At 34.3% G+C, this 25,149-nt stretch overlaps 5 protein-coding genes and 1 pseudogene across 5 annotated transcripts; 5 read left to right on the forward strand and 1 right to left on the reverse strand.

The window, feature by feature from the left end:
* Window positions 1-1,511: 1,511 nt before the first annotated feature.
* On the forward strand, window positions 1,512-2,663 carry LOC135130305 (brachyurin-like). The gene is made up of 6 exons (XM_064057670.1): window positions 1,512-1,666; window positions 1,721-1,871; window positions 1,919-2,085; window positions 2,142-2,228; window positions 2,279-2,418; window positions 2,472-2,663. The coding sequence occupies exons 1-6, from the start codon at window positions 1,597-1,599 to the stop codon at window positions 2,631-2,633; spliced, it is 777 nt and encodes a 258-aa protein (XP_063913740.1). The 5' UTR covers window positions 1,512-1,596; the 3' UTR covers window positions 2,634-2,663.
* A 298-nt stretch (window positions 2,664-2,961) lies between these two features.
* LOC135130245 (brachyurin-like) lies at window positions 2,962-10,266 on the forward strand. Its single transcript, XM_064057599.1, has 6 exons — window positions 2,962-3,095; window positions 3,154-3,304; window positions 3,356-3,522; window positions 3,716-3,802; window positions 9,827-9,966; window positions 10,017-10,266. Exons 1-6 carry the CDS (start codon window positions 3,038-3,040, stop codon window positions 10,176-10,178), a joined length of 765 nt encoding a protein of 254 aa, XP_063913669.1. The 5' UTR covers window positions 2,962-3,037; the 3' UTR covers window positions 10,179-10,266.
* On the reverse strand, window positions 10,252-11,975 carry LOC135130244 (cytochrome P450 6a2-like). Its single transcript, XM_064057597.1, has 3 exons — window positions 10,791-11,975; window positions 10,496-10,741; window positions 10,252-10,448 (listed from the first exon to the last, which is right to left on the reverse strand). Exons 1-3 carry the CDS (start codon window positions 11,878-11,880, stop codon window positions 10,276-10,278), a joined length of 1,509 nt encoding a protein of 502 aa, XP_063913667.1. The 5' UTR covers window positions 11,881-11,975; the 3' UTR covers window positions 10,252-10,275.
* Window positions 11,976-13,216: 1,241 nt separating this feature from the next.
* Window positions 13,217-14,464, forward strand: LOC135130158 (brachyurin-like; annotated as a pseudogene).
* Window positions 14,465-19,337: 4,873 nt separating this feature from the next.
* LOC135130159 (brachyurin-like) lies at window positions 19,338-20,622 on the forward strand. Its single transcript, XM_064057502.1, has 7 exons — window positions 19,338-19,543; window positions 19,599-19,614; window positions 19,669-19,819; window positions 19,875-20,041; window positions 20,093-20,179; window positions 20,234-20,373; window positions 20,425-20,622. The coding sequence occupies exons 1-7, from the start codon at window positions 19,493-19,495 to the stop codon at window positions 20,590-20,592; spliced, it is 780 nt and encodes a 259-aa protein (XP_063913572.1). The 5' UTR covers window positions 19,338-19,492; the 3' UTR covers window positions 20,593-20,622.
* Window positions 20,623-20,717: 95 nt separating this feature from the next.
* Window positions 20,718-21,868, forward strand: LOC135130160 (brachyurin-like). The gene is made up of 6 exons (XM_064057503.1): window positions 20,718-20,828; window positions 20,878-21,032; window positions 21,083-21,249; window positions 21,299-21,385; window positions 21,440-21,579; window positions 21,632-21,868. Exons 1-6 carry the CDS (start codon window positions 20,775-20,777, stop codon window positions 21,803-21,805), a joined length of 777 nt encoding a protein of 258 aa, XP_063913573.1. The 5' UTR covers window positions 20,718-20,774; the 3' UTR covers window positions 21,806-21,868.
* Window positions 21,869-25,149: the final 3,281 nt, after the last annotated feature.

The raw sequence follows: 25,149 nt of genomic DNA on the forward strand, positions 1-25,149 counted from the left end.
CAGTAGGGATATGTGTTGTAGCTCGAAAATTTCACAAGATAAAATAAAGATAAAACTGAGGAGAATTCTGTCACCTAGATAACAGCCATCATGATTTGGACACCCGATGTAGACTTTGGTTTTGCTCACATTTAAATTTGTTGCCACACTATCGTAGTAATTTGAGTATTAGCATCCAGTTCTTTATTTCTAACGTCTCTACTTTCTAAATTCATCTACTTAACAGTTGGATTTATTTCACAATTGTTTTTACCAGTCCAAAATTGAAGAATAAACGATTATTGTCCTCCATATTTTGTGTTTGATTTAGGGACACTTTCCATTTTTGCATTTGAACGCATTCCACCATAAAAAACACATACAACGTAGGGTTCTACTTCGTTGTCGATCACATTTCAAGGTCAAATTTTAAATTTTTTGCCGGTTTTGTATTTCTTTTTTTTTTGTCTGGAATGTGAAATATACCAGTAATTTCTACTTTTGGTGTAAATGTTCTGAGCAAAAAAAATTAATGAAATTCGCAAAAAATAAAAACCTCATCCAACAGCAAAAGCAAACCTCTTTGTGATAACAATCCAACGATGTGTGATAAAGTATTAAATAGGACAACATAAATGATTTAAACAGATATGTGACTTCTTCTTAAAAAAATAAAAATAATCTAACAATGGGTAAATCTGTTCAATCTTTTGTTGTCAAAATACTCCATTCGGATTCTCATTAACCCACTGTTACATTGATACTTGAAATTTAATGTTCGTCATTTTTCGTTCTGGAACTCAACGACGGTGATTTCTGTGTTTAAATCTGGACATAAAAAGAACTATCGGTCAATCGCTGTATTGTCATATATTTGAACCAATTTTTGTCCATAATCACATGTGAATTTATTCAGTTTACTATTAGTGAAATCTTGTAATATTTTATTTCAAATGGTGTAATGCAGGGATTAACTTCAGGGGCAATTTTGTTTATAATATTCTTTAACATTGTCTTTATTTTTTTTTGTAATTGTGTTTATGGTTTTGCTAATGTTTTCTTTTTCATTGTGTAGGTACACGGAATATAAAAATGCTAAAATAAAATTCTGTTTATTAATTTAATTATATATTTATTTATTTTTAATTAAAAAAAGCGTAATGAATTTCTACACGGTTTCTGAACAATTGGTGGAAAAATACTAGGATATTTAAACAATACCGATTTTATCCAGTTCGTAGACAATCAGGCATCCAATTAATGATATATCTGTTTCAGACATCAAATTCCACTAATCTAGAAAACTATTATCACGGTGAAAATTAATTACTTCCACACAGAAGAACTGGAATTATAGCAATTTATTTTATTGCGGCGTAACTTTATTGTACAGATTATGGGACATGCATTAATATTACGTATTTGTTTATTTTACCGAATGAACATTATTCTATATGTATAAACCTAAATATGTCAGACTTTATAGAATGCGATTACTTAAAGATAAAATTCCCTACTATAAAACTATTATCACAAGATACAGGTATTGCTTATAAGTAGCCCACAATTAAGACTTTACTAAAACGTACACCCAGACACTATTTCCATATCTGAAAAATGAACTTGCTTCCTAAAACGCTGTATTTTACAGCACTGTTCTGTTTAGCTACAGTCAGTGCTAAACCTGGTAAGAAAACGCACTTAAATATTATAATACCGACATTGTTTTTTTTTACACTAGGAGCTCGTATCATTGGAGGAGATAATGCTCCAGCAGGTCGGTTTCCTTTTGCTGCTGCAATTTACGTTCAAACAGGAAATAGCAGATTCTTCTGTGGTGGTGCTCTTCTAAATCATCAATGGGTAATTACATCCGGACATTGTGCAGATGGGTAAGTTCCTAGCAACAATTTCCGACCAAATCTATCTCAAATTCTAGTGGTGAGCTCTTCACCATCCAGCTAGGGTCAAACACTCTAAGCTCTTCTGATCCTGAACGACACACTGTGGCAACTTCCGAGTATATCTTGCATCCAGATTTTGATCCAGAAAAAATCCAGAATGATTTAGCTTTGATAAGGCTCAGGGCTCCTATTACTTATAACGGTACGACGATTATTAATTATTTGTATTTCAAAGAAAGAACTGATTGATTTTTGTAGCTTATATTCAACCAATTGCTCTACCTATCGTAAGTCTCTTGAACGAAACTTCAGTCACAGCAATCGGATGGGGACAAGTTAGTGATTGTAAGTTTGAAAGCACCAAAAACGTACTTTCTTTATAGTTGTGCTTTTAGACAGTCCTGATCTTTCTGAACATCTGCAGTTCGTAGAAGCAACCATTTTGTCAAACGCTGCATGTCAGGTAGTTTATGGAACTCAAATTACGGACGCTATGGCTTGTGTTGAGGGTGGTTACAATGAAGGAACTTGTAATGTGAGTAAGAATTAATGGGATAAGGATATATGGGTGATTAATTATTTTCATAGGGTGATAATGGTGGTCCACTAATCGAATATGTTCATCGCCAATACTGGATTGTAGGTGTTGCAAGTTTTATCAGCGGAAATGGGTGTGAAAGCACTGATCCGTCTGGATACACGAGAACTTATCCTTATTTGAGTTGGATTAATAGCGTGATTAGCGCCTAAGTAATTGAATAAAAAATTTTAAAGTTTCAAGGTGTTTACTCTTAATCCTTATTTACATCAACCAGTTGAACTTAAAAATTTCTACACTAATTAAATTATTTATATCAGCTTTTTTCTCAATCCTATTAAACTTGATGTGTAGTTTTACATTGTTGAAATCGAACAGTTAGAGAAAGAGATAAGCGAGAACGGAAAATTTAAGACAGTAAACTAAACTCGTTTTTTTCCGCTGTTATCCAAGTGATAACCATGTACCGGATATACTCGGTAATAAAACCCAATACAGGTACAATTGACATTTGAACCCTCATAAAGTCAATTAGAAGATATGAAGTATTAAAGAGTTATAGCTAGTTTTGTATATCACATTTGTCCATTGATATTACATACTAATATTCCAAAAAATGCTTGTCTTTTTATTGTTAAGTGCATTGTGTTTTTACATAACTGAAGGTAGAACAGGTAATTTTTTTTTCTTATTAGTACCACAATAGACACAATTCTTAAAAATTAAAAGTAGCACCTCGGATCATCGGAGGAGAAGATGCTCCAGCTGGCCATTTTCTCTTTGTTGCTGCACTAAATGTCCAGACCGGAGACAGCAAATTCTTCTGTGGCGGTGCTTTGTTGAACTCACAATGGATTGTAACTTCTGGACACTGTGCTTATAAGTATAAAATCTACATTGTGGTCTACATTTTAAAAATTTGAAATTTATCTAGCGCGGAACTTTTTACCATCCATCTTGGATCAATGACACTGACTACTGCAGACCCAAATCGTGAAGTTCTTTCGACATCAGAGTATGTTTTGCATCCAGATTTTGATCCCGAGGCCATGTTAAATGATATCGCGTTAATTAAGCTTCGACTGGCCATTAGATTCAATAGTGAGTATAAATGAAAGCATATAATAGGAATAAATGGCAGGATTTAAAATTTTCTGTTGCGAATGTGGCGGATTTATTTTTCGTAAATATCATTTTAAGCGTACAAAAAGTTGCAATCATCAATATGTTAAAAAGACTGCAAAATAATGATTAATCTTTTTGTGGTACTAATTAATTTTGTTTTTATTTCAAGATTATATTGCGCCTATAAGCTTGCCCTCAACAAATCTGTCGGATTCTGTACAAGTGACAGCAGTTGGATGGGGTCAAACCAGTGACAGTAAGTATATATGTTGAGTCATTTACATAGAACAACTGTCCCATGTCTGTCCCAAGCAGTTGTACCTTTTCTTAATTTCTTCTTTATTTACCTTTACCAGTTATATCAAAAAAGTTCCATTAAATGGATTTGATACCAACATTGATATCAATATTTCAAGATTTTTGATAGTTCCGTATCAAAAAATTATTGATTTATTCCCAAATAATGTAAACACATTACGTGGAAGTCTGTCATGCGTTGTTGATCTTTTGAGTCTTCGACTTCGTTCAAATAAATAAAAAATTGTTCGTTACATTTCTCCTTCTTAAACAATTCATTTGAAATTGATACTTCAAGATTTTTAATGTCAACCTGAATGAAGATTTTAACATTTATTTCTTGAATTTTTAATCAATATTATCAGATTACTTATATAATTTCAAAGAAAAATTAAGAAGCATTTCGTTTTAAACATGTAAAGAATTTCTTTATCTTTAGTTTTTAATACTTCCCGAGCGTAAACTAAGGAAGTATTGTAATAGGGTCCTGACGACCGGTTACTTTCATGTTTTCAATTAATTCGATGTACCAGAAACCTGTATAAAATTATATGTTATATAAAAAATTGGTCGAAAGTAATCCAGTATTTTCGAGTCGAGTTTTTTCTTTATACAGTTTTGGATTAGTGCAGTGTAATGCTAAATATAACAGTATTGTATACCCAAAATTCTGGGAAAATTCATCAATTTTTTTGAGCCACCTGTTCGAACAAATCTAAAAAATATGAATGCAGTAATAAATCACAAGTAAAAACTCATCATATTTTGCACATTTTGGATAAAATTTATTCGGCAAAATTTTGAGATGACGTGATCAATTTTTTGGGGGAAATAAAGGAATAGATTTTTTTGATTAACAATTTACCACGCCTTCAACAACTTTAAAACGTCTGCAAGATTTCGAAGTATTCAGTTTTGCAATTCTTGATTTATTCAATAAAATAAATCTACTGATTTATTAATTTTTTTAGTGACCCTGTAGAAGTAAATATAAAAAATGAAGTTCTTAATTTGATTAATAAAAAATTGGTCGAAGGCTATAAGTATAATAATCCGACAAATCCAGCTGTTTAAAAAATATATAAAATTTTACTTTACGCTTTTCGTTTTATGATAACCGCTGTAAAGTAAAAACCAGAGGCATAAATAACACCCTTTGTCCTTCAGCAGTAGGTAATAGCAATCTGAAGCTCAAGTGTTCATTTATTTTTATACATCGAAAGAATGTCACGTAGAAGTTAGTTTGATTTGAAAGAGTTTGTCTTCTCAAAACAGTACTAAAATTATTAATTAAACCACAATCGAATAAGGTGTTGTAAATATTATAATTCTTATTTTATCATTATTATATAATCATGGACTGGCGACTGAATTGGAAGAAGCATGTAGATGATAAAGTAGAAAAGGCACGCTCGGCTCTTTGGCAATGTCGTAGGGTGGTGGGAAGGTCGTGGGGTTTAAATCCCAAGATCGCCCTCTGGATCTACACGGCAATAGTCAGACCGATGCTGTGCTATGGAGCTTTAGTTTGGTGGCCCAGAGCCAGACAAAAAACAACAGCCCTGCAACTTGAACACGTTCAGAGAATGGCGTGTCTCAGTGTTACAGGAGCAATGAGGACCACTCCCACAGCGGCTCTGGAGACTCTTCTTTGCTTAGCACCTCTTAACCTTTACATAGAGGAAGCGGCAATGACGACGTCTCTAAGACTTCACTCTCTGGGAGTATGGAACAAGCAAGGCCGCACAACGAAGCACACTCGGATCTTAACGGAGGCGTTCAACAGAATACCCTTGTTAAGGATGGGGTGTGACCGAATGGGCACAAAATTAATATATGAGAAGGCATATAGAATATCAATGAATGATAATTCAGAAGGACGAGCCGACATAGAAATCTATGTCGATGGTGCCAAAACAGATAGTGGTTCAGGAGCCGGCATCTACTCCGAACAACTGAACGCACAAATCAGTGTACCTCTCGGCACCCACACGTCTGTCTTACAAACAGAACTGATGGGAATAATGCTGGGAGCTAGAATCATTGCTGAACGTGAAATCGGCAACAAATCAATACGCATACTTACTGACAGCAAGTCTGCACTACTAGCCCTGGACAGCTGTATGGTTCGATCCGGGCTGGTTTGGGAGTGCAGACAAACGCTAAAGTATGTAACGCAGAGGAACAGTGTGGAACTTTGTTGGATCAAAGGACACAGTGGCAACGAAGGAAACGAGAGGGCAGATGAGATGGCGAAGCGAGCCGCGCGCATGCCCTTCTGGGGACCCGAACCGGCAATCACGCCTTCGGTCGCCCTCTCGAACGAACTCGTAAAGCAATATACCCAGAGACGCCATGAGCAGATGTGGGTGAAATTGAGCAGCTGTCGGCATAGTAGAGCTTGTATGGCGACACCAGACCGTAAGTTGACGAAATTTTATCTCTCACTTTCAAGGGACAAACTGCGTAAACTGGTAGGATTCCTTACGGGACATTACCAGTTTAACAAACATCTACATACGATAGGGGTGGTAACAGACCCGATCTGTCGTGGATGCAATGAAGAAGAGGAAACAGCTGAGCACATTCTTCGTGAGTGTCCAGCCCTAGCCTCCTACAGGGAATCCATACTAGGGGACATCTGGCCTAGTATGGCAAATATCAGGGAGTTTCCACCCTCTGCATTACTCAAGTACATTCAAGCAGTTGGGTGGCTTGACGAGTAGAGGAGCGGGAAAACACCCTGATATGGACTTGGGGAAGGTACAATGGGCCCAAAGGCGAGGCCTAAGTGCCGGCTGGCTACGGTCAGCCCCCATAATTTAAGAATCCAGAATCCAGAATCATGTGCGTATTCTTCACATTGATAATAATTGTAGTCACAGCATAAAAGTAAAGTAGTCACAGCGTTATACAAATGCAAGAAAAAAAAAAGTCAAGCACCCCAGGTTGCCATTATCTCCGACACACTTACTGTGCCAGGGAGACGTTCAAAGCTGTCGGGAATAAAGCGTTATTATACCTTGCAAATGTTTTTGCGAAGTTTAGCGAAAAAACTGAAAGTGGATTCGTAAACCAGAATTATATGAGTATATTTTTGTGTAACATTCAAATCATTTTAGAATACCATTCACTGAAATGACGTCATCAAATTGTTAACTATCTACATGATATTTCTAATATACATACAAAATTTGACAACAATCGGTCCAACAGCTTCGGAGATTATGTGTCTAATAAAAATGGATACAGACAGATAGACAGACAGACGGAAACGAGAGACTACTTTTTTGGTACTGTAGGGGTCATGAAACGTCGACAAAACATAAAAGTGGCTATTCGTCCGATGGGGTCGATTACAATACTTCCTTCGCTTACGCCCGGGAAGTAATAACAGAAATATTACTATGGATCATATTACTGGGACGAATTAGGAACAAAGCATAAATTATAAAAAAACTTATTGGTGTTCATTTGTATTACTTTTACTTTCCGATTGTAAGGTAAGCAAGTATTCCAATAGTTTCTACCCAAAGTAATATTGAGACAGTTTTGTCCCATTTTAGCTTAAGTAATTAATTAATTAGTCCTCTTTCCTGTTTTGAGGAGACAAAATGTTGTTATCCGAACGTGTCCACTTCTTTAGAAGTATAAACATAAACAGTCGAAGTTAAACATGTACTGAAAAGTTGAGAACATATTTTTTCGTTGGGATTATCGTTTCGATCTGTCTGTCGTGTGTCCGTCGTCTGTATCGATATTTATTATATATTGTAGATAGAATTTTTTTGATCACTCAGTGTACCATAATAATGTAACGTTTGTCCCCACAACACCGAAACCGCACAAAATTGCACGTTGGCATTATCTAGACAAAGCTAAACTAAGGAGTTTAGATTCTAGATAATGCAACATGGTTGGTGAAATGCGTCTGCAAATATTTTGTGTGTTTTTGGTGTTGTGGGAATAAACGTTATATGATCATGTAGATGGTTAATCAAAATTGATTTGATCGTCCCCTCCACTATTGTAATGGCGTCACCTCACAATTTTTCCGAGTGAATGTCACTTAAATTTCATTATTCTTATAGTCAATGAGTCCGCCTTTATTTTTCAACCTAATCAATTAGAGTTTTAAAATTTTATGTTGACAGTGTTTACGATCGACGCCGGAATTTATACAGGGTGAGTCACTAAACACGGGATCCTCGATATTTCATTAATTATTATTAGAGATAGGAAAAAAGTGAAACAGCAGAGTTCTACGGTTACTTGAGGACTATACTCCAAAATTATTTTTAACTATACAGAGCGTTCTGTTTTTAAAGCCTAACACGTAAATTAGCTTTTTTAAATGAAATAGCCTATACAGGCCATAGGGATTTACGTGTAAAATTTTGGGTTGTATTAAAGAGTTTTCTGGCAAGGATTTTCAAGTGAAAGTTGACAGAAAAATTTTGCCACGTAAATTCCTATGGCCACCGTTAAAAAAAGGCACTGTATATTTTTACATATTCTAATTAGCCTCTTCCTAGGCTTTATAACTATACGTTAGTGAAATATAAGGGAAATGTGTCCGTGCTGACTCACTAAGTTCCAATATTATCATTTTAACTATAGTTTATTTTATTTTTGAAATTCCAACGCGACGTTGCCAAGTTATTTCCAATTTTTTTGAATTTTTTTGGCAAGAGAAGGATTCAAAAAAATCGCATTAGTGTTACTTGTGCTGTATTGTGTTACGCTTTCTTGTGGTATCAATTTAAAAATTCAAATTTTAATATATAAAGTATTTACAAAAAAATCTACAAGTTTTTCAAATCGAACACCCTATATTTTATTACTGTATCTTTCTCTATTTTTCGTTCTCATGCTTCTAATATTCGATGTAAAAAATCCGTAAAAAATCCTAGTAACTATCAACTTTAAATATAAAAATACAATTAGTTTTCTCGAGGGCTTTCTAGTATGTACGATTATGGGTAACTCATCGTTGGTGACGGTGACCGCACGATGTTCGTTAAAGAAAAGCCTGGAATCAGAAGTCGCGATGGATATTCCAGAAAAACCTCGATCGCCGAATATCTAGAAAGGAAGTATGGGTTTAAATAGAGGCCACTTTCGGGAACAATTCAATTCAGTCAAGACATTCAACTTGCGCCGGAATTGTTTTGTCCATAATGGCTGTGTAATTAGTCGTGTAAATTTGAATTACTGAGAAATAAATTGTTGAGTTTTATGCACGCCGATTTTAGTTACGAACAAAGTAATAATACTTAACAAAAAAGAAGGAAGACAAAAAAATGCAATAAGTTCCAGTGTTAAAATATATGGCGTTTTGTTTGAAATACGTGAAATATTGATATTAGAAAATTGTAGTAACTTTAATTATCGCTCAACAAAATATTGTAACAAAGTCCTATTGCGATTTTTTGTGAGCCGGAATTTCAAAGATAAACTGTGGTTGTAAACACAAAGAAGAAGTCAATCAAAATATCTAAAAATATATAGCATGTTCTATTTAAAAATATGAAGCAACCAGTCGCCCGATGGTTCGATTACAATACTTCCTTAGCTTACGCTCGGAAAGTAAAAACTAAATTGTGTTACGTCTTGAAAACATAACATTCTATGAAAGTGAAAATAATTTTAGATTAAGTCTAGAACGATAAAACTTTGGAGTTTTTTGTTTACAAATTTTAATAATTAATGAGACTCCTAATTTATAAAAGAAGAACGGCATACTTTTTATATACTGAACAAAATTTCGTAATGAAAAAACTCACTTGAAATGTACTTATAGCATCCTTCGGTAGCTTTATTTCAATAGTTCGCACATATAGGGACCCTTATAAAAATAATAATAAAATCACAAAATAATATATGTAAAAAATCATATTTGATTTGAAATTGAGAAGAGTAGCATCAAGTTAGATTTCGCCTTGTTTTGTATAAAGTGTGGCACTTTATAATAAACTTTTAGGTAATGCTGGACTTTCGGAACACCTTCAAATGGTTGGAACGGTAACCCTATCTAACACGGAATGTAAATTAACATACGGAAACCAAATCACAGACAATATGGTGTGCGTCGAAGGAAATTATAACGAAGGAACCTGCACAGTAAGTAATCAATTATGTATACAATGTTGTAAAAAACATATCAATTTAAGGGAGACACCGGTAGTCCTTTGATTGAGTATTTCGGACGAGGTTATTCAATCGTTGGTGTGGCGAGCTTCATGAGTGGAAACGGATGTGAAAGCACCGATCCTTCAGGATACACAAGAATACATCCTTACTCAGACTGGATTAAAAGCGTCATAAACAGTTAACGCATTATTTCATATTTAATAATAGTACAAATATGTATTGTTATAGTATGAAAGGAAAACGAAAATAAACAAATTTTAATTCTGGAAAGACAGTTTATTATTGTACCTTTAAAATTCGTACATGCACACCACCCACTACATTTAGTGCTATTGTAGTAGTACTTGGATCCACAACGAGATGTCGTGGTGTCTTCGGGCTCGGAAAAAAATTAAAATTGTTTAAAAGCGTAGCCAGACCGAGTTTGCTTTGCATATAACCAAATCTTAAACCTTCAAACAATTTTCGTCATAAAAGCCAATCAAAAAAATGTGCTTACCGATACAGTTTCTGGGACCACCTCCAAATGGTAGGTACGTGTAAGGTGTGATCTTATTGTCACTACTAAATCGTTCAGGATCAAACTTTAAAGGATTTGGGTAGTAATCTGGATCTCGTTGAAGTCCTAGTAGTGGAACTATGACCGGAGTACCTTCTTCGATTACGATGTCAGTACCAGGAATCTGGTAGTCTTTAACACAAATACGATTGAGCATTGCTGCTGGGGGGTACTTTCTCAAAGTTTCTGCAACTCGATTAATGAAAACACAATAATTACAATAAAACTGATGAACCTTTCACCATTTTATCCAGGCACGGTAAATTCATAATGTCTTCATAAGTATACTTGGTACTATCTTCCCCCAAATTTTTTTGAATTTCAGCTCTTATTCGGTCTTGTAGATTTTCATTATGTGCTAGTTCGTGAATGCAGTAGCTCATGGTCAACGAAGAAGTTTCAAACCCGGCAGTAAAAAACAAAAACGACTGAGCCACAATTTCTGTGAAAGACATCCCTTCAGAATCTCTCAGTTGTATGAGAATATTCAGAAAATCGTCTCTCGTCACTTTGTTCTTGTCGCGATAATCAACGGTGTCTTTCACCAAGTTCGTAAAGTACTTTTCCACAGTTTTATCGCTGTGGGAAATTTTGATAATGTTTCCCGGATTTTGTAGCCCTTCTTCGAAAGCAACTTTCAGCAATTTCCAGCTGGAGTGACTGAAGATTTTTTCGACCATGCGCACGAACTCAGTGTCTGGATTATCCAGACTGTTGCAGTCGATTCCAAATGAAGTTGATCCTACGATATCACACGTGAATCTCCTACACAAGTCTTTAACGTCAACTTCACACCCATTTAACGGTTGGAGTAACTTAACTAAGTTGTCGCTGTACTTTACCACGATGTTGTACATACTCTTCATTTTTCCAGATGTGAAAGTTGGTGACATTTTCGTTCTTATGTTTTTCCATTGGTCACCCTTCATGGAGAAAATGTGTGAACTTAGTGGTAGTTTTTCCGAATTTTCGTACATCCCTCTGTCAACGAAGTGGTCAAAGTCGGAGACTAAGACATTTTTTACCATATCTGGGTGAACTGGTATGTAAATAGGACCGTTGAAGAAGTAAACACCACCGTGTTTGTGACCTTGTGATTTCAATTCGTTGTAGATGTCCTGTAGACGAACGAAAATGCTGTGTTTCCCCCAAGCTGCTAATGACAGGTCACCAACAGGGAATTTAGGGTTGAGACTTGGCAGACCTTTTTTCTTCCAGTAGGTGAAACATCGTTGGTAATATAAATAATAGATGAATACTGCGGTACTAATAAACACTAGTGCTAGTTCAGAAAATAACAAAAGAGGGTTTAACAAAGAAACCATCTTGACGATGGGTTTAGGAAAGTGGAACTGAGTAAAAGTGAAGACTCACGATGATTGTTTAATAATGACAGTGCTGAATTAACTTTAATAAAAATATCATCAAATAACCGACTTGTTTTGAACTTTTATGTAAAAAAAAATGTAATTATATTATGGTGATTCAGCTTTCATGCGTTTACGTTTTAAATTTTGTAATAACAAATAAAGATTAATGTTGAGTGTATAGGCTGCTTAACAAAATTTTAGATGTGGAACGTTTAATAATTAAAATTTGTTTTAAAGTTTTGGAAAAAATTTTCTTTCGATTGCCAGATTTGACAAAAATTTTGTGTTCGATTTGTATGTTAGTTGTGGCCTTCACGGAATATTTTTATATAAATTACTGTACTCATTTTAAGTCGACTGATGTTAATGCTTGGTATCAAATAAAGGTCAAGTTTAATAGCTGTTATTTGAACCCTTGACACATATTGATTTAATTACATTTTTTGATGTACTCTAGATGATAATAAAACCTTATTTATACTCAATATAAATGATAAAAGTAATATAACGTTATTCCTCAAAACACCGAAAATATAGCAAAAATGTAGACGCGTTTCGCCAACCACGTTGGCAGAGTCTAGCTAGACAAAACTTAACATGGTTTGTTCCTCTTTGTAAATTTGTTTATTGTGTTTCCTATTTTTTGACGAAATCTTCCATTATTTTGAACCTAGCGTTAGTTTACATATAATACAACAACAAAAATATTCGCTTGTTCTTTCTGGTTTTTATCAGTGGAGTTTTCTCTAATTTCGGTCTTTTTGTCCTTTAGGTTCAGCTTGTAACATTCTTCTAAATTCCTTCAGCTGTTTGTACTTTAAGCCTCCTAAGGGGCCGGTTGCTCTGGCGCCATCTTCCTGGGCCTTAGAGATAATAAGGAAAATGGCAACTCTAAAGGAAAAAAGGTCTGACGCCAGTTGACGGCTGTCCAAGGGCCTTCCCTGGTGACGGTTCCAATCTGGACGGTACTGCTTCGGTCCCTGGAGAAGCGGCGACGCTAAAATGGGCACAGAGATACTAAATTAATAAGAAATGTCAAGAATAAAAATCTTCAACTGAAATAGTTCCTCTAATAGATAGACAACTGTCAGAAACCATGACTATAATTTCAATTTGTCCACGTTTTAATGCCAACAATTTCTATCACTAGTCATTTCAATACCTACGTATACGATTAGATTATCAGTTGATAAGAAAAATTTTTGTAGTTCGCACACTACGTCAACAAATTTCTAATTATATAGCTTCCGTTCATTTACAAATCTCTCAATTAAATTTTATGACTTTCAGAATTGAGGGTTTAATCCACAAGCAGTATACTTTTGATCATTCTTAGAATAATTGCAAGGTACAAAGTAAACAATTTTTTTTTCAATAAAATGTATTTCAAGTGTACTCGTAACATATGGTTGCCATTTTTATTCATTTTCACCATTTTCAACACTAAGGTAAATTAATTTTATAATTTGGCCCAGGATTAAAATATTATTTCAGATCATTGGAAAGGGTACCAACAACATATACAAATTTAGTGCCATAATAATCTATAATTTACTCATTTAGAAGTTAGAATCATCGGCGGAAATGAATCCTTCGTCGGAGATTATCCATTCGCTGCAGCCATATATGTAGAAACCGAAGACGGCAAATACTTCTGTGGAGGGTCCATCTATAACCAAAACTGGGCCATCACTTCGGGGAATTGCGTTTATAAGTACCTTCATTTAGACAAAAAGTGTTAAAAAAATTTATTTCACTAAATTTAGGGCCGTCCTCTTTACCATCCAGGTTGGGTCTGTTCATTTAGAAGGTCACGATCCCAATCGTCAAACTGTAGCAACTTCTGAATATGTTATTCACCCGGATTTTAATCCTGACACTATGGAAAATGACATAGGTCTTATAAGATTCCGAATGCCTATAACATACACCCGTAAGTTAAGACTCTATTATCGACTAACTATATTGTTGCGCATTTTGCTTATTTCAGAATATGTGCAACCAGTTTATTTGCCTTTTAGAGTCATAGGGGATGGTGAAAGTGCAATTTCAATTGGATGGGGTCAAACCAGTGACAGTATTTAACAAAATATGTGTAATAACATTTCTTCCCTTCTAAGTTTGTTTTTAGGTGACGCAGAATTTTCAACCACACTTAAATACGTTTCTGTTGTCAGTTTGTCAAATCAAGAATGTAAAATAACTTACGGTAATCAGATTACTGATAACATGGTATGTGCTGCAGGAAATTACAATGAAGGTACTTGTGTGGTGAGTCTTATTTTGTTGTTGTTGTCTTTGTTGCAGTATTAGTAATGATGATTCTTGAAGGGTGACAATGGAAGTCCCTTGCTTGAGTTCTATATGTACCGGTTTCACTACATTGTCGGTATTGCCAGTTTTATTAGTGGAAATGGTTGTGAAAGTACTGATCCTTCGGGATATACAAGAGTATTTCCTTATGTCGACTGGATTAGAAATGTTACTAGCGCTTAATGTAGGCAACATGTATTTTCAATAAATCAGTTTTAATTCAGAATTTTAGTACAATTTTTTGATTCTTCATAAGTTATGTAATTTCAGTGTAAGGGAAAAATGGTCCAACGCTAAACTTAATTTTAGACAACCTTAACAGAAAAAGACCGATGGACCTTGGATTAATCTGATTTTCAAAAAAAACATAAAAACTATGAATGTTAATCAAAACTATTTTATGGAGCCATAAAAGCACATACTTTATTTCAGAAAATTTGAAATGAGGACAAAACCTAGTACCTTACTCTAGCTGACGTTTCCCTTAAAGGACTACTGGTATAAAAGGTTGCTACGCTACACAATGCGAAAATTTGTATGCTTCGGGGAAAATCTTAAGACAATTCATAAACTACAAATACAGGAGTATGTTATTTTATAAAACTGAAAGCCTACTTACTATGAAACATTTTTATGAGACGTAATCACATTGCTATTGGGGGTGATTAGGCAAATTTTGGTTAGCATTTTATCATCTACAGCATCTTCCTAGCATATATATAAAATTTGACAATAAACGATTTGATAGATTCGAATATTATCGGTCTATTAAGAATTGACACAGACGGCAGACGGCAGATGGCAGATAGACAGACGGAAGCGGGAGATCTATTTTTTCGTATTCTTAGGGTCATGAAACCTCGAGAAAATATGAAAGCCAGTCGCTCGATCAGGAAGCACAAAAGGGAAAAAATTCCATGTCATTATAGATTTATTTGTAAATGTTTTAATGAGATTTTAATTTAATATTATCGAATTTCTAACTATATGTCTTTCTGATGAGTACAAAAGACGATTTAAAAGACAGAAGTGACAGAAGAGATAAACTTGCAGATAACGAAATGAGAAGGGAAAACACAGAAGAGCTAATAATAGAATGGGGCGGAAGAAAAAAAAACGAAATTTGCAAAAAGGAAATAAGAAACTAGGAGTATTGTTATTGAAGAACTTGAGAAGATCTCAATTAGGATCAAGAAAAGCATTAGTGTAAAACCGTGATTAAGCCCGCAATTGTATACTGAAGTAAGACATGGATTTTTTCTCTCAGACAGGAACAAAAATTAGAGATCCAAAAGAGAAAAATATTGAGAGGAATCTAAAGAAAAACGAGAAAGATTTGTGGGTCAGAAGAATGAATCAAGAACTGTGTGGGAGCCAAAAATTACAAAGGAAATCAGAGCAGCAAGAATCAAATATTTGGAACACTTGGAAAAATGGGGAAACAAAAAACACCGATGCAAATGATGGTTTGATGAAGCGTTAAAGGATTTTACGAAAAAGGGTATACATTCAGAATCGGAAAAAGAAGGCCAGAGTGTGTAAAGAATAAACACATAAATTAATAAAATAAATAGATAAAAACAGAAATTATTATGAATTTTTGTTTCACAAAATATAACTGTTTTACAGGATATATTTTTTTGATTTTATGTATTCAACGAATGTTTAAAACTTGTTTATTTGAACTAATAGAGAGGTCAAGTCAAGTCAAGTCAGGTCAGGTCAGGTCAGTTCAGCTCAGGAATTTTAGTTTTTTTATATCACTTTTGGTTCAGATTTTAGACAGCCTCTGCAGACCTGATATGTTTTCCGAAAAGAAATCCTTTTCATTAATAAATATTTTTGGTATTTTTGTTTACTTACGTAGATTTTTTGATCTTGGGTTGTTTTGACGAAGTTATTTTGTCACGAAATTTGTCGTTAGCTTTTTTGTCATGGCTATTTTGTCCGGACGATTTTGCCTGACCGATTGTGAACCAAATTTACAATGATTTCATTATTCAGCAGCAAAAGGAGTTCTCTGCCTTCATTGTAGAAATTTGGAAGCCATACTTCCAAATTTTGAAAGCGGTTTTGTATGAAAAATGTTGTTCTGAAACATCTTTCTTCTATATTCTGTCAGTTTTCGTTGCATTCTAAAAGAAGTAATGAAAATTCCATCCAAACATTTGGGGGGGGGGGCTAAATTTAACTTTATCCTACAGAAGCAAGTAATAGGCCCGCCCGCCCACCCTCTTTTCATTCTTGTGGCTACTCTTAATACTGTTAATTAATAACAAAATCATTATTTTATTAGAATCTTAGGAAAATTCGTTAAGCCATTGATAAGAAAATGGATAAATTGGTAAACAAAATATTCAGTAATTATTAAACTATAATTATAAAATAATAAATCGAGTGATTAAAATGGAATCAGAGTGGGTGGGCGGGGCCACTTTCGTCTTTGTTTTAAATCATAAATTCTCAATTCCCATTTTACAGTATATAAAATAAGGCAGTAAAATAGCGAAAGAAGGTGGGTGGGGCTAAATTTAGTTTGTTTCTACAGTCTTATAAGTAAGAAGTAATTTCGCCCATCCATCCCGTCTTTATTCTAGAAACTACTCCTAATTTTGTTCAGTCTTATCTTAGCGAATACTATTTTATTAGAAGGTATATCATTTGCCAAAATCAATCTTATCTTAGCGGAAATTAAGCCCCGCCCACCTACCCTTGAATTTCTTGGAGACTATGTGATTTGCCAAAATCAATCTTATTTTAACAAATAAGTATTAGCTTTTTATTCGATGCTATTTTATTCGATCCGAGTATCAAATAACACACCAGAGATGGAAAACAATCAAAATGTTTGTCAATTTAAATAAAAACAACACAGTTTAGACAATTTAGGTGGTTCTATCTAGTTTACTTGCATTTGGAAAGTTTAAACCTACAATTCCATCATGGTTTGTTAAGATGCATTTCTTAACTGAAAATGTACACAGGAAAATACGATATGACTTTTTCTGTATTGCTAAAAAAGTTGATTTAAGGTATTAGACAGCACTTTCTTCGCCCCTAAAGTGCAGTTCAACATCTCTAGCTTTTTCGAAACACTATAAAATTTTATTTTGTAATTTTTTATAGCCCCTGTATGTTAATTAGTTAAAAGAAGAGTATGTGTGGACAGTTAAAATACAGATAAAGAAGCGTACTATACTTATGTTTCAAGGGAGTTTTTTCACAACAAAGTTTGGTGATGTGGTCCTCAACACTTTAGCGAGGACACCTCTATTAATTTAAACAGATAGAGTGTAATGTTAATATTAACAGTATTGTTTCCTCAAGAAGCCATTATCTGAAAAATTTAATAGTTAAACAGCCTTAACCTTATTTTCGCATCTCTCCTATGACAAAGTAAATATATGCACAATAACGATGTCCTATTTTTTACCACTTTATTTATATTGCTAAAATTGAATTAAAAGTACTGCGTTCAAAATTTACAAAGTTCGGCGTCCATCGTTTATAAAGTATGGCACAAAAATCTGTATACAGGGTGATTTTTTTAACCTGAAACTTTCAAATATTTTGAAAAATATGCATTCTACGAAAAAATATTTAGACTCAAAATTTCACCATTCCGTGGGGGAAATATACTAGTGGTAAAATTAGTCCCCCTGTCATATTCCTTGGAAGTGGGGCGGGGGTTAACTTGGAAATTTTAAATAGGAACCCCTACTTTTTAATGCAGATTCGGATTTTACGACTAAAAATTTACGTAAAATTTGTCTGAAACATTTTTTTCGATTCATGATAGATGGTGCTGTAATAGAGGCAATTAAATTTTTTCCATTTCTCCTACTACGAACCTATGCATACGCTTCTGAACTACATTTGCAAAACAAATACCACGTTTTATGTAAATACTTGAAACTCGTCGTCAAAAAAGTGTATTCATTGTGCAAATTTCGAATAATGGGGCAATTGTTACCTGTAGAAATGTAAATGACTGTTTTACATGTTCATTTTGTTTTATTTCTTATTGTATTGTTTTTGCAATTACAAAAAAACAAAAGAAAAGAAATAACACAAACATTAAATGTAAACAACACTCGTCCCTGAATTGCGATAGGTACACTTAAAACCAGAGCACTTAAAAAAAGATCAAAAAAGAGCTATGTATTTTTAAAAATTTGTTTTTATAGTATTTTCATCTCGTCAGATTGCAGTCAATTTTAAAGTTTGAGTTGAAAACGCAACAAATGGTTAAAAAAAAATTCCTACGTTTATATGAAATTGAATTATGATTGGTTGTTAATGCATTTTTAAGCATTGAAAACGATATTTCGAGAACTAATTGTTCGAGCAAGCTGAAAAAATGAAACCAAATTACCATATTTCAGAAAAATTGTTTCATTAAAAAATCATTACTGTTTTAATTTTTTATAATCTGAATTACAGAAATTTCAGATTAGTGTACAAATTTAGCTTTTTTATTTATTACTGAGTAGTTGGTCCTTCCAGATTTTTTAATTCGTCAAATTGTCCATCAGTTTTCTCAAACGATGTAAACAATTCACATATGTACACATAATGTTTATAAAAAATATTTTGAAACTTCTCAATGTTTATTATCTCGTCTGACAACTTTGACACACATATTTTTGAAAACTATGTACTAACCCTTTAACATTCAGAAATTGTTTTAGAAAAGGGTGAACAGATAACTTCTGCACCATATAAACTGCAACTGGAAGAAAGTTTAAGAAAAGGGAAAAGTTGTTTCAGGATAAAAAATTGTGTGCAGTCAGTAGTAAAACAAAGGGACAAAAGATAGAAGTTAAACAGTCAAGGACTACAAAGACAACAATACTAGATATAAAGACCTTAATCGACATTTTGTAAATTACGTTTCTTCAAATTTAGTCACTTCCTGTTATTTAAAACTATCAATTCTCAGCGGTTTAAAGCTGTCAATAAAGTTTTATACCTTAGTATTAGGGGACTTTCCTCTATCGATTTTCTAATCTACATTTTTATTTAAAAGCAAATATTAACACATGATAAAATATAGTGTTAAAAAGAAAGAAACGAAAAATAATCGTTTGCATACTGCGATTTTCATACAGCTAATTATTTTCATGGGAAAATTAACTGATTTATTATAAAATAAGTATAAACCTACCGCAAACGTCATATCAATTCGTAATGGTCGTAAAGATAAAATCGTGGGTATCGATCAACCATACCTAAATTGTGTATAACGTTCACCATGAAGATTCTCCTTTTCTCATCGTCTCTGTTTCTTTCTGTCTACATTTGGGTAAAATTTATTTGCTTTATAGTTGCGTTCACTGATTAAAAATATACATTTCTAGGTAGCTGAAACCAAGGGTCTCTAACACAAATAAATAAATAAATAAAAAACACTACAACTTCTAATTTCAGCTCCCCGTATAATCGGTGGACAAGCAGCACGTGCTGGTCAATTTCCATTTTCAGCAGCCATATACACAACCACTGAAGACGGAAGATATTTTTGTGGGGGAGCGTTGATCAGTAACCAGTGGATTTTGACTTCCGGTCAATGCGTTTCTGGGTTTGTTAAAATATATAAAATATAAAAAAATACTGTATTGTATTTTGCGTTTTAGAGCCGTATCATTTACTATTCATTTAGGTTCAAACAGCTTGGAAGAAGCTGATCCTAACCGGATTACTGTGGCAACATCTGAATTTGAGCTACATCCGGAGTTTGACCCCATTACTTTAATCAACGATGTTGGACTCATAAAGTTGAGACAGCCTGTAATGTACAACGGTAAATGCTCAAAATAAAAGTTCCACTTTCTCAGTTTTTGAAAAATTTTAGACTATATACAACGTGTTTTGCTGGCTTACGATTTCACCAGTGATGAGACTGCTCTGACTGGGATTGGGTGGGGACAAACTAGTGACTGTAAGTAAATTCCCGATTTTGAGTGAGAAATACTTATTTATACTTTTCTGAAAGCTTTAAATGGACTTTCCGACGAACTTCAGTTTGTAACTTTGGTTGCTATTTCTAACGACGATTGCAAAGCTGTGTACGGAAATCAAATATCGGACCATATGATTTGTGTTGCTGGCGATTATAACGAAGGAACTTGCAACGTGGGTATTTTGAAATTCCGAGAAAATTGGTGTACGTTTTTTTAATTTTAGGGCGACACTGGAAGTCCTCTCTTGGATAACGATCCAGTTAGTCGAAGTTTGCGCCACGTTGGCATTGCTAGTTTTATTAGTGGCAATGGGTGTGAAAGCACCGATCCGTCTGGATACACAAAAACGTACTCCTTCAGAGAATGGATAAGAAATATAACATCTTTGTAAACAGTGTTAAAATAAAAATGTGTTATTTCATTTGTTTATATTTTATGGATGGCTATATGCTATTGTAATTATCAGTTTTTATGGTAGTTCTATCTTGCTACAATTATTATTATTATTGCTACTATAAATTTATTCTATGGAGGATATAAGAAAACTCTGATAAAATTATATCCACAATCAAAATGAAGGTCGTTTTCGGGTTTTTGTTGTTAATTTTTGTTGTAGATCCGTCCAAGGTACCAGTTTTATTATAAGTCGTAATTTTCACTAAATATGTATTCATAGGAGGCAGGACGTATCATTGGTGGTCAAGATGCATACGCAGGACAATTCTCATTTGCCGCCGCCATTTACACTACAACTCAGAACAGTCGATTTTTTTGTGGTGGGTCCTTAATAGGCCCTGAATGGATTTTAACAGCAGGACAATGTGTCAACGGGTGAGCTTCTATTAATACTATAACCAAGTCATTACATACACCTGTTTCAGTGCCATTTCATTTACAATTCATCTTGGATCAAACGTTCTGGAAGGAAATGACCCAAACCGTTTAATTTTAGCAAGTTCTGAGTATGTTCTGCATCCCGAATTTGATCCAAACACTTTGGTGAATGACGTTGGTCTTATTAAGCTTCGAATGGCAATTAGCTACACAGGTGCGGTTTTTTTTTAAAACCACAATGGATAAATATACTTTTTTTGTAGAATATATTCAAAAAGTGTTCATGGCTTATGGTGATTTGAACGATTATACTAATTTGGTGGCACTTGGATGGGGTCAAACCAGTGATTGTAAGTTTATATTTATTTGTGTTTAAGTATTTGTTTGATGCGTTTGATACGTAGCTGTCGCTGCACTTTCCAACGAACTCCAGTATGTGAGTGTCGTTGCAGTTTCTAATGCAGAATGTAGAGTTGTGTATGGAAACCAAATATCAGACCAAATGGTTTGTGTTGCTGGAGCGTACAACGAAGGAACTTGTACAGTAAGTTTACATTTAATTAGTGTCAAATTATAGTTAACAAATGGTATTACAGGGTGATAGTGGAAGCCCCTTGGTGCACTATGATTCAGTCAGTAAAAGCATTCGGCATGTAGGAATATCAACTTTTATTAGCGGGAATGGATGTGAAAGTCTCGATCCGTCAGGATATACGAGAACATATAGCTACAAAAGCTGGATAACCAACGTTTCAGGAATTATAACATAAAAAATGTTAAATGCGATGTTGTCTTACTACGTCATTTTTAAAAATAAACGTTTAATTCTATAAGTTCAGTGTGTAATTTCAGTATGGATAAATATATTAATTTTGATGCGTACAATGTGACACTAGTAATGATAATAATACAATATTTCTGTCAAATATAATGAACAAAATAATGGATTTTATTCTGATGCAGTTAAACTAAAAACTTGGTTACATTAAAAAATTACCGTTTCAAAATAAAATAAAAGTAAGTGTGCTGCGTCCTCTCACCCGAACACTTTTTCTTTATCTAAACCGGTAGTAATGTTTCTTACTCGTTTACAGGCACAATTTTCAAAGTGATCACATCCTGTTAGCAAATGTGTAAATTAAAGGATTTTAAATGATTTCGCTCGTCCCTCTAGAGGGATTGATTCATCTGAATCCAGACCGTACGTTGTTCATTTGACTAAAAATTGAAACAGCGGATTAGAATCTACAATTCCGCTGCAGGGGTTTAGGTGGCCAACCCTAGAACCCTCATAGTACATCAAACGCCCTATATTTGAACAGTAGCCGGGTAGTTGTGGTCAAACATCCAATACAATTTGGTGACAGTATGACCATTCTACCTGCATTACAGCTGGTAGTCACAGTGCTGACACTACCATCAGAGTCGAGAATACACATTTAATTCATTTATCGTGTATTTGTTTTACAGATTTCATTGCTTATAATTTATAAAACATGTACATTTTACCTCGAGACTATAGCAAGTGTAAGAGAAAAGCTAATTCTCTCTTTCTTTATTTTCTTGTGAATTTCATACCAGTTTCCTTTTAACACAATAGGTACGTGGAATGGAACTCTCAGGTTCTGTTGTACCTTCTATTTCAGCATGAGGGGTATGTTACTTTTTGTTAAAGAAAACTTTTTGCCCTAACCACTTCTATCTAGGTTATAGATGCATATATTTTCGCACTTGCAACACTTTCTTACCTAACTAATTGGAAAGGGAAAGAGTGTTCGAATCACAAGATGGAGCAAAATTAAATAAATCAAGCTATTTCATGACATCCCACCTTGATCGTGCTAATCTTCTGATTAGAACACTCCGTACCCAGTCTCGCCAACACGGATAATAAGCTATTCGAATATTTTTTATTATTATTAATAAAAGATAAAGGGCAGAGGGCAAGCCCTGTTATGCCCACGGAACTGTACAATTATAACAATATATGAACAATCTACAATCTGTCAAATCTGGATTTAAAAACATTAACATTAGGACTCTGGACGACTTCCTCCGGCAACTTGTTCCAAGTGTCAAACACTCTGTTTGTTACGAAATGCTGTCTTACAGTTGTACGAAAATTCTCTTTTTTCAGTTTGAAGCAATGACCTCTAGTTCTGGAATATGGGCATAAGGTAAATAAATCCTGCATCAATGGATCCTCGAGTCTCAACGATTTGAAGGTGAAAATTACATCCCCTCGAATTCTTCTGTCCTTCAATGTGGGTAGCGACATTATAATAAGACGCTCAGAATAAGATGGTCGGAAAGGGTCATTACCATAGGGAAGACGAGTAATTCTTTGTTGTACTGACTCCAAACGATTTTGATCTCCAATGAGCACAGGCCACCAAACATTATTTGCGAACTCCAGTACTGGTCTTACAAAATTTTTATACAACTTTAACGTGGTGCTTACACTTGGTTTTATAAAAGATCTTTGTAGTAAATATCCAAGAGAATTTGCTTTTTTAATGACACTCACGATGTGATCACTCCATGTCAGTTCTGAGTTTACTATTACACCTAGATCCAATTGGGAATTAGTGCTGGTTAATTATTAATTATTGTTGCAGATTTACTTTAAACTTTGTAGTGTACCGGTTCAAATTAAATTTAGCATCAGAAAGAATGATATTTTTAATTGTAATGTAGATTTGCATTTTTCTTGAAGAGAGGTGGGGAGCTTTCGCGCCTCTGTAGGTTCAGATTGTTTCAAGAAGTAGTAGTAGTGTAAGGATGTAAATCCCCCGTGTTAAAGTCACATGTGTTTGAGATGTATACGTTTCATTTATTTGTAAAATTTGACCGCAGGGCCAATTGACAGTAGATTAGAGGAACACCATCTTTACCCCCATGTGTAAGTAAAGTTTAAGATGATTTTTAATTGATAATTCGTTGTAGTACGACGGGCGTCTGGCCATTCTGCAATTCGACACATTGCATCATTTATTGTTTAGACTAGCGTTGACTGGGCAGCTGGCTGGTTTTCCCGGATCACGTTCGGACTTGTTAAAAGCAATAAAATTGTTATTTAATTTCACGAAGTCGCTGGGAATTATACATTTCATTTTCTTGTATGACGACAAAAAAAACATTATAATACCAGAAATGTTTAAATGCAATATTTTGTAATATTTTAAACTGTGAAATGTCTCAGGAGATGGATGGTTCTTCTTAAATTATTATTTCAACTTAAATAGATTCACCTTTGGAATTCTAACATAGTTTTTGGCAATACCTATTCAAGATTTAAATTTTAAAGATTGAGTCGCTTTGGAAATAATCAGCGAAATAAATGTCGTCGTGGATTCGAAACAGCAAAGGGGGTTTTATGCTGATTTGGTGTTACGTTTTATATGTTTTGTGATTCTAAATTTGGAACATTGATTTTCGAAAGTACCTCTCAGAGCGATGTGCAAACAAACCAAATGATATTTTGTGTTTTTGACCATATTGAACATGTGTTTGTGTATTTATGTGTTAAGGAATTCGATTCACTATGTACTCTTGTTTCATTAATTCTGTTTAATTGAATTTGGTTGGCTACTTCGGGCCAAGTCAAGACTGACTAATTTTTCCTGTCATGCATATAACTGTTTATTCGCAATATCGGATGCCGCCAACACGAGATATGCGGAGGGTGGCCTACTGGTAAAGGAAATTTTACTGGGGGTAGCCAGTGTCGTGTGTCACGCGGTGGATGGAATAAAGTTACGAGATAATACTTGAAGCAGCTGCCTCAGGCGCCCGCGAACACAGCATGGAGATAGCGTGGCGTTTGTGGGAGCATCGCGGCTTGGTTGTACGTAGCTGTGGTAGTGCAAAGAAACAGTTCGATGGCAGTTAAATCATTTTAATAATCAAAATCTGCCACCATATTGATTTGGGCATTGCTTTCCATTTCCCTTAGATATTCATTTGGAAACTAGAGCATTGTATAGCTTTCAGAACAAGCTATGTTTATATGTGATCGAAATTTGTAAATTTTGAACTTGAAAAGAACCAGATTTTTGTAACTGAAACATACAAAAAAAGAAACAACCAAAGGGAAGAACTTAATAAAATTATT

The sequence above is a fragment of the Zophobas morio genome, unplaced genomic scaffold, assembly GCF_036711695.1.
Source record: "Zophobas morio isolate AGI-343-1 ecotype UQ-CSIRO unplaced genomic scaffold, CSIRO_AGI_Zmor_V1 ptg000017l, whole genome shotgun sequence".
NCBI lineage: Eukaryota > Metazoa > Arthropoda > Insecta > Coleoptera > Tenebrionidae > Zophobas > Zophobas morio.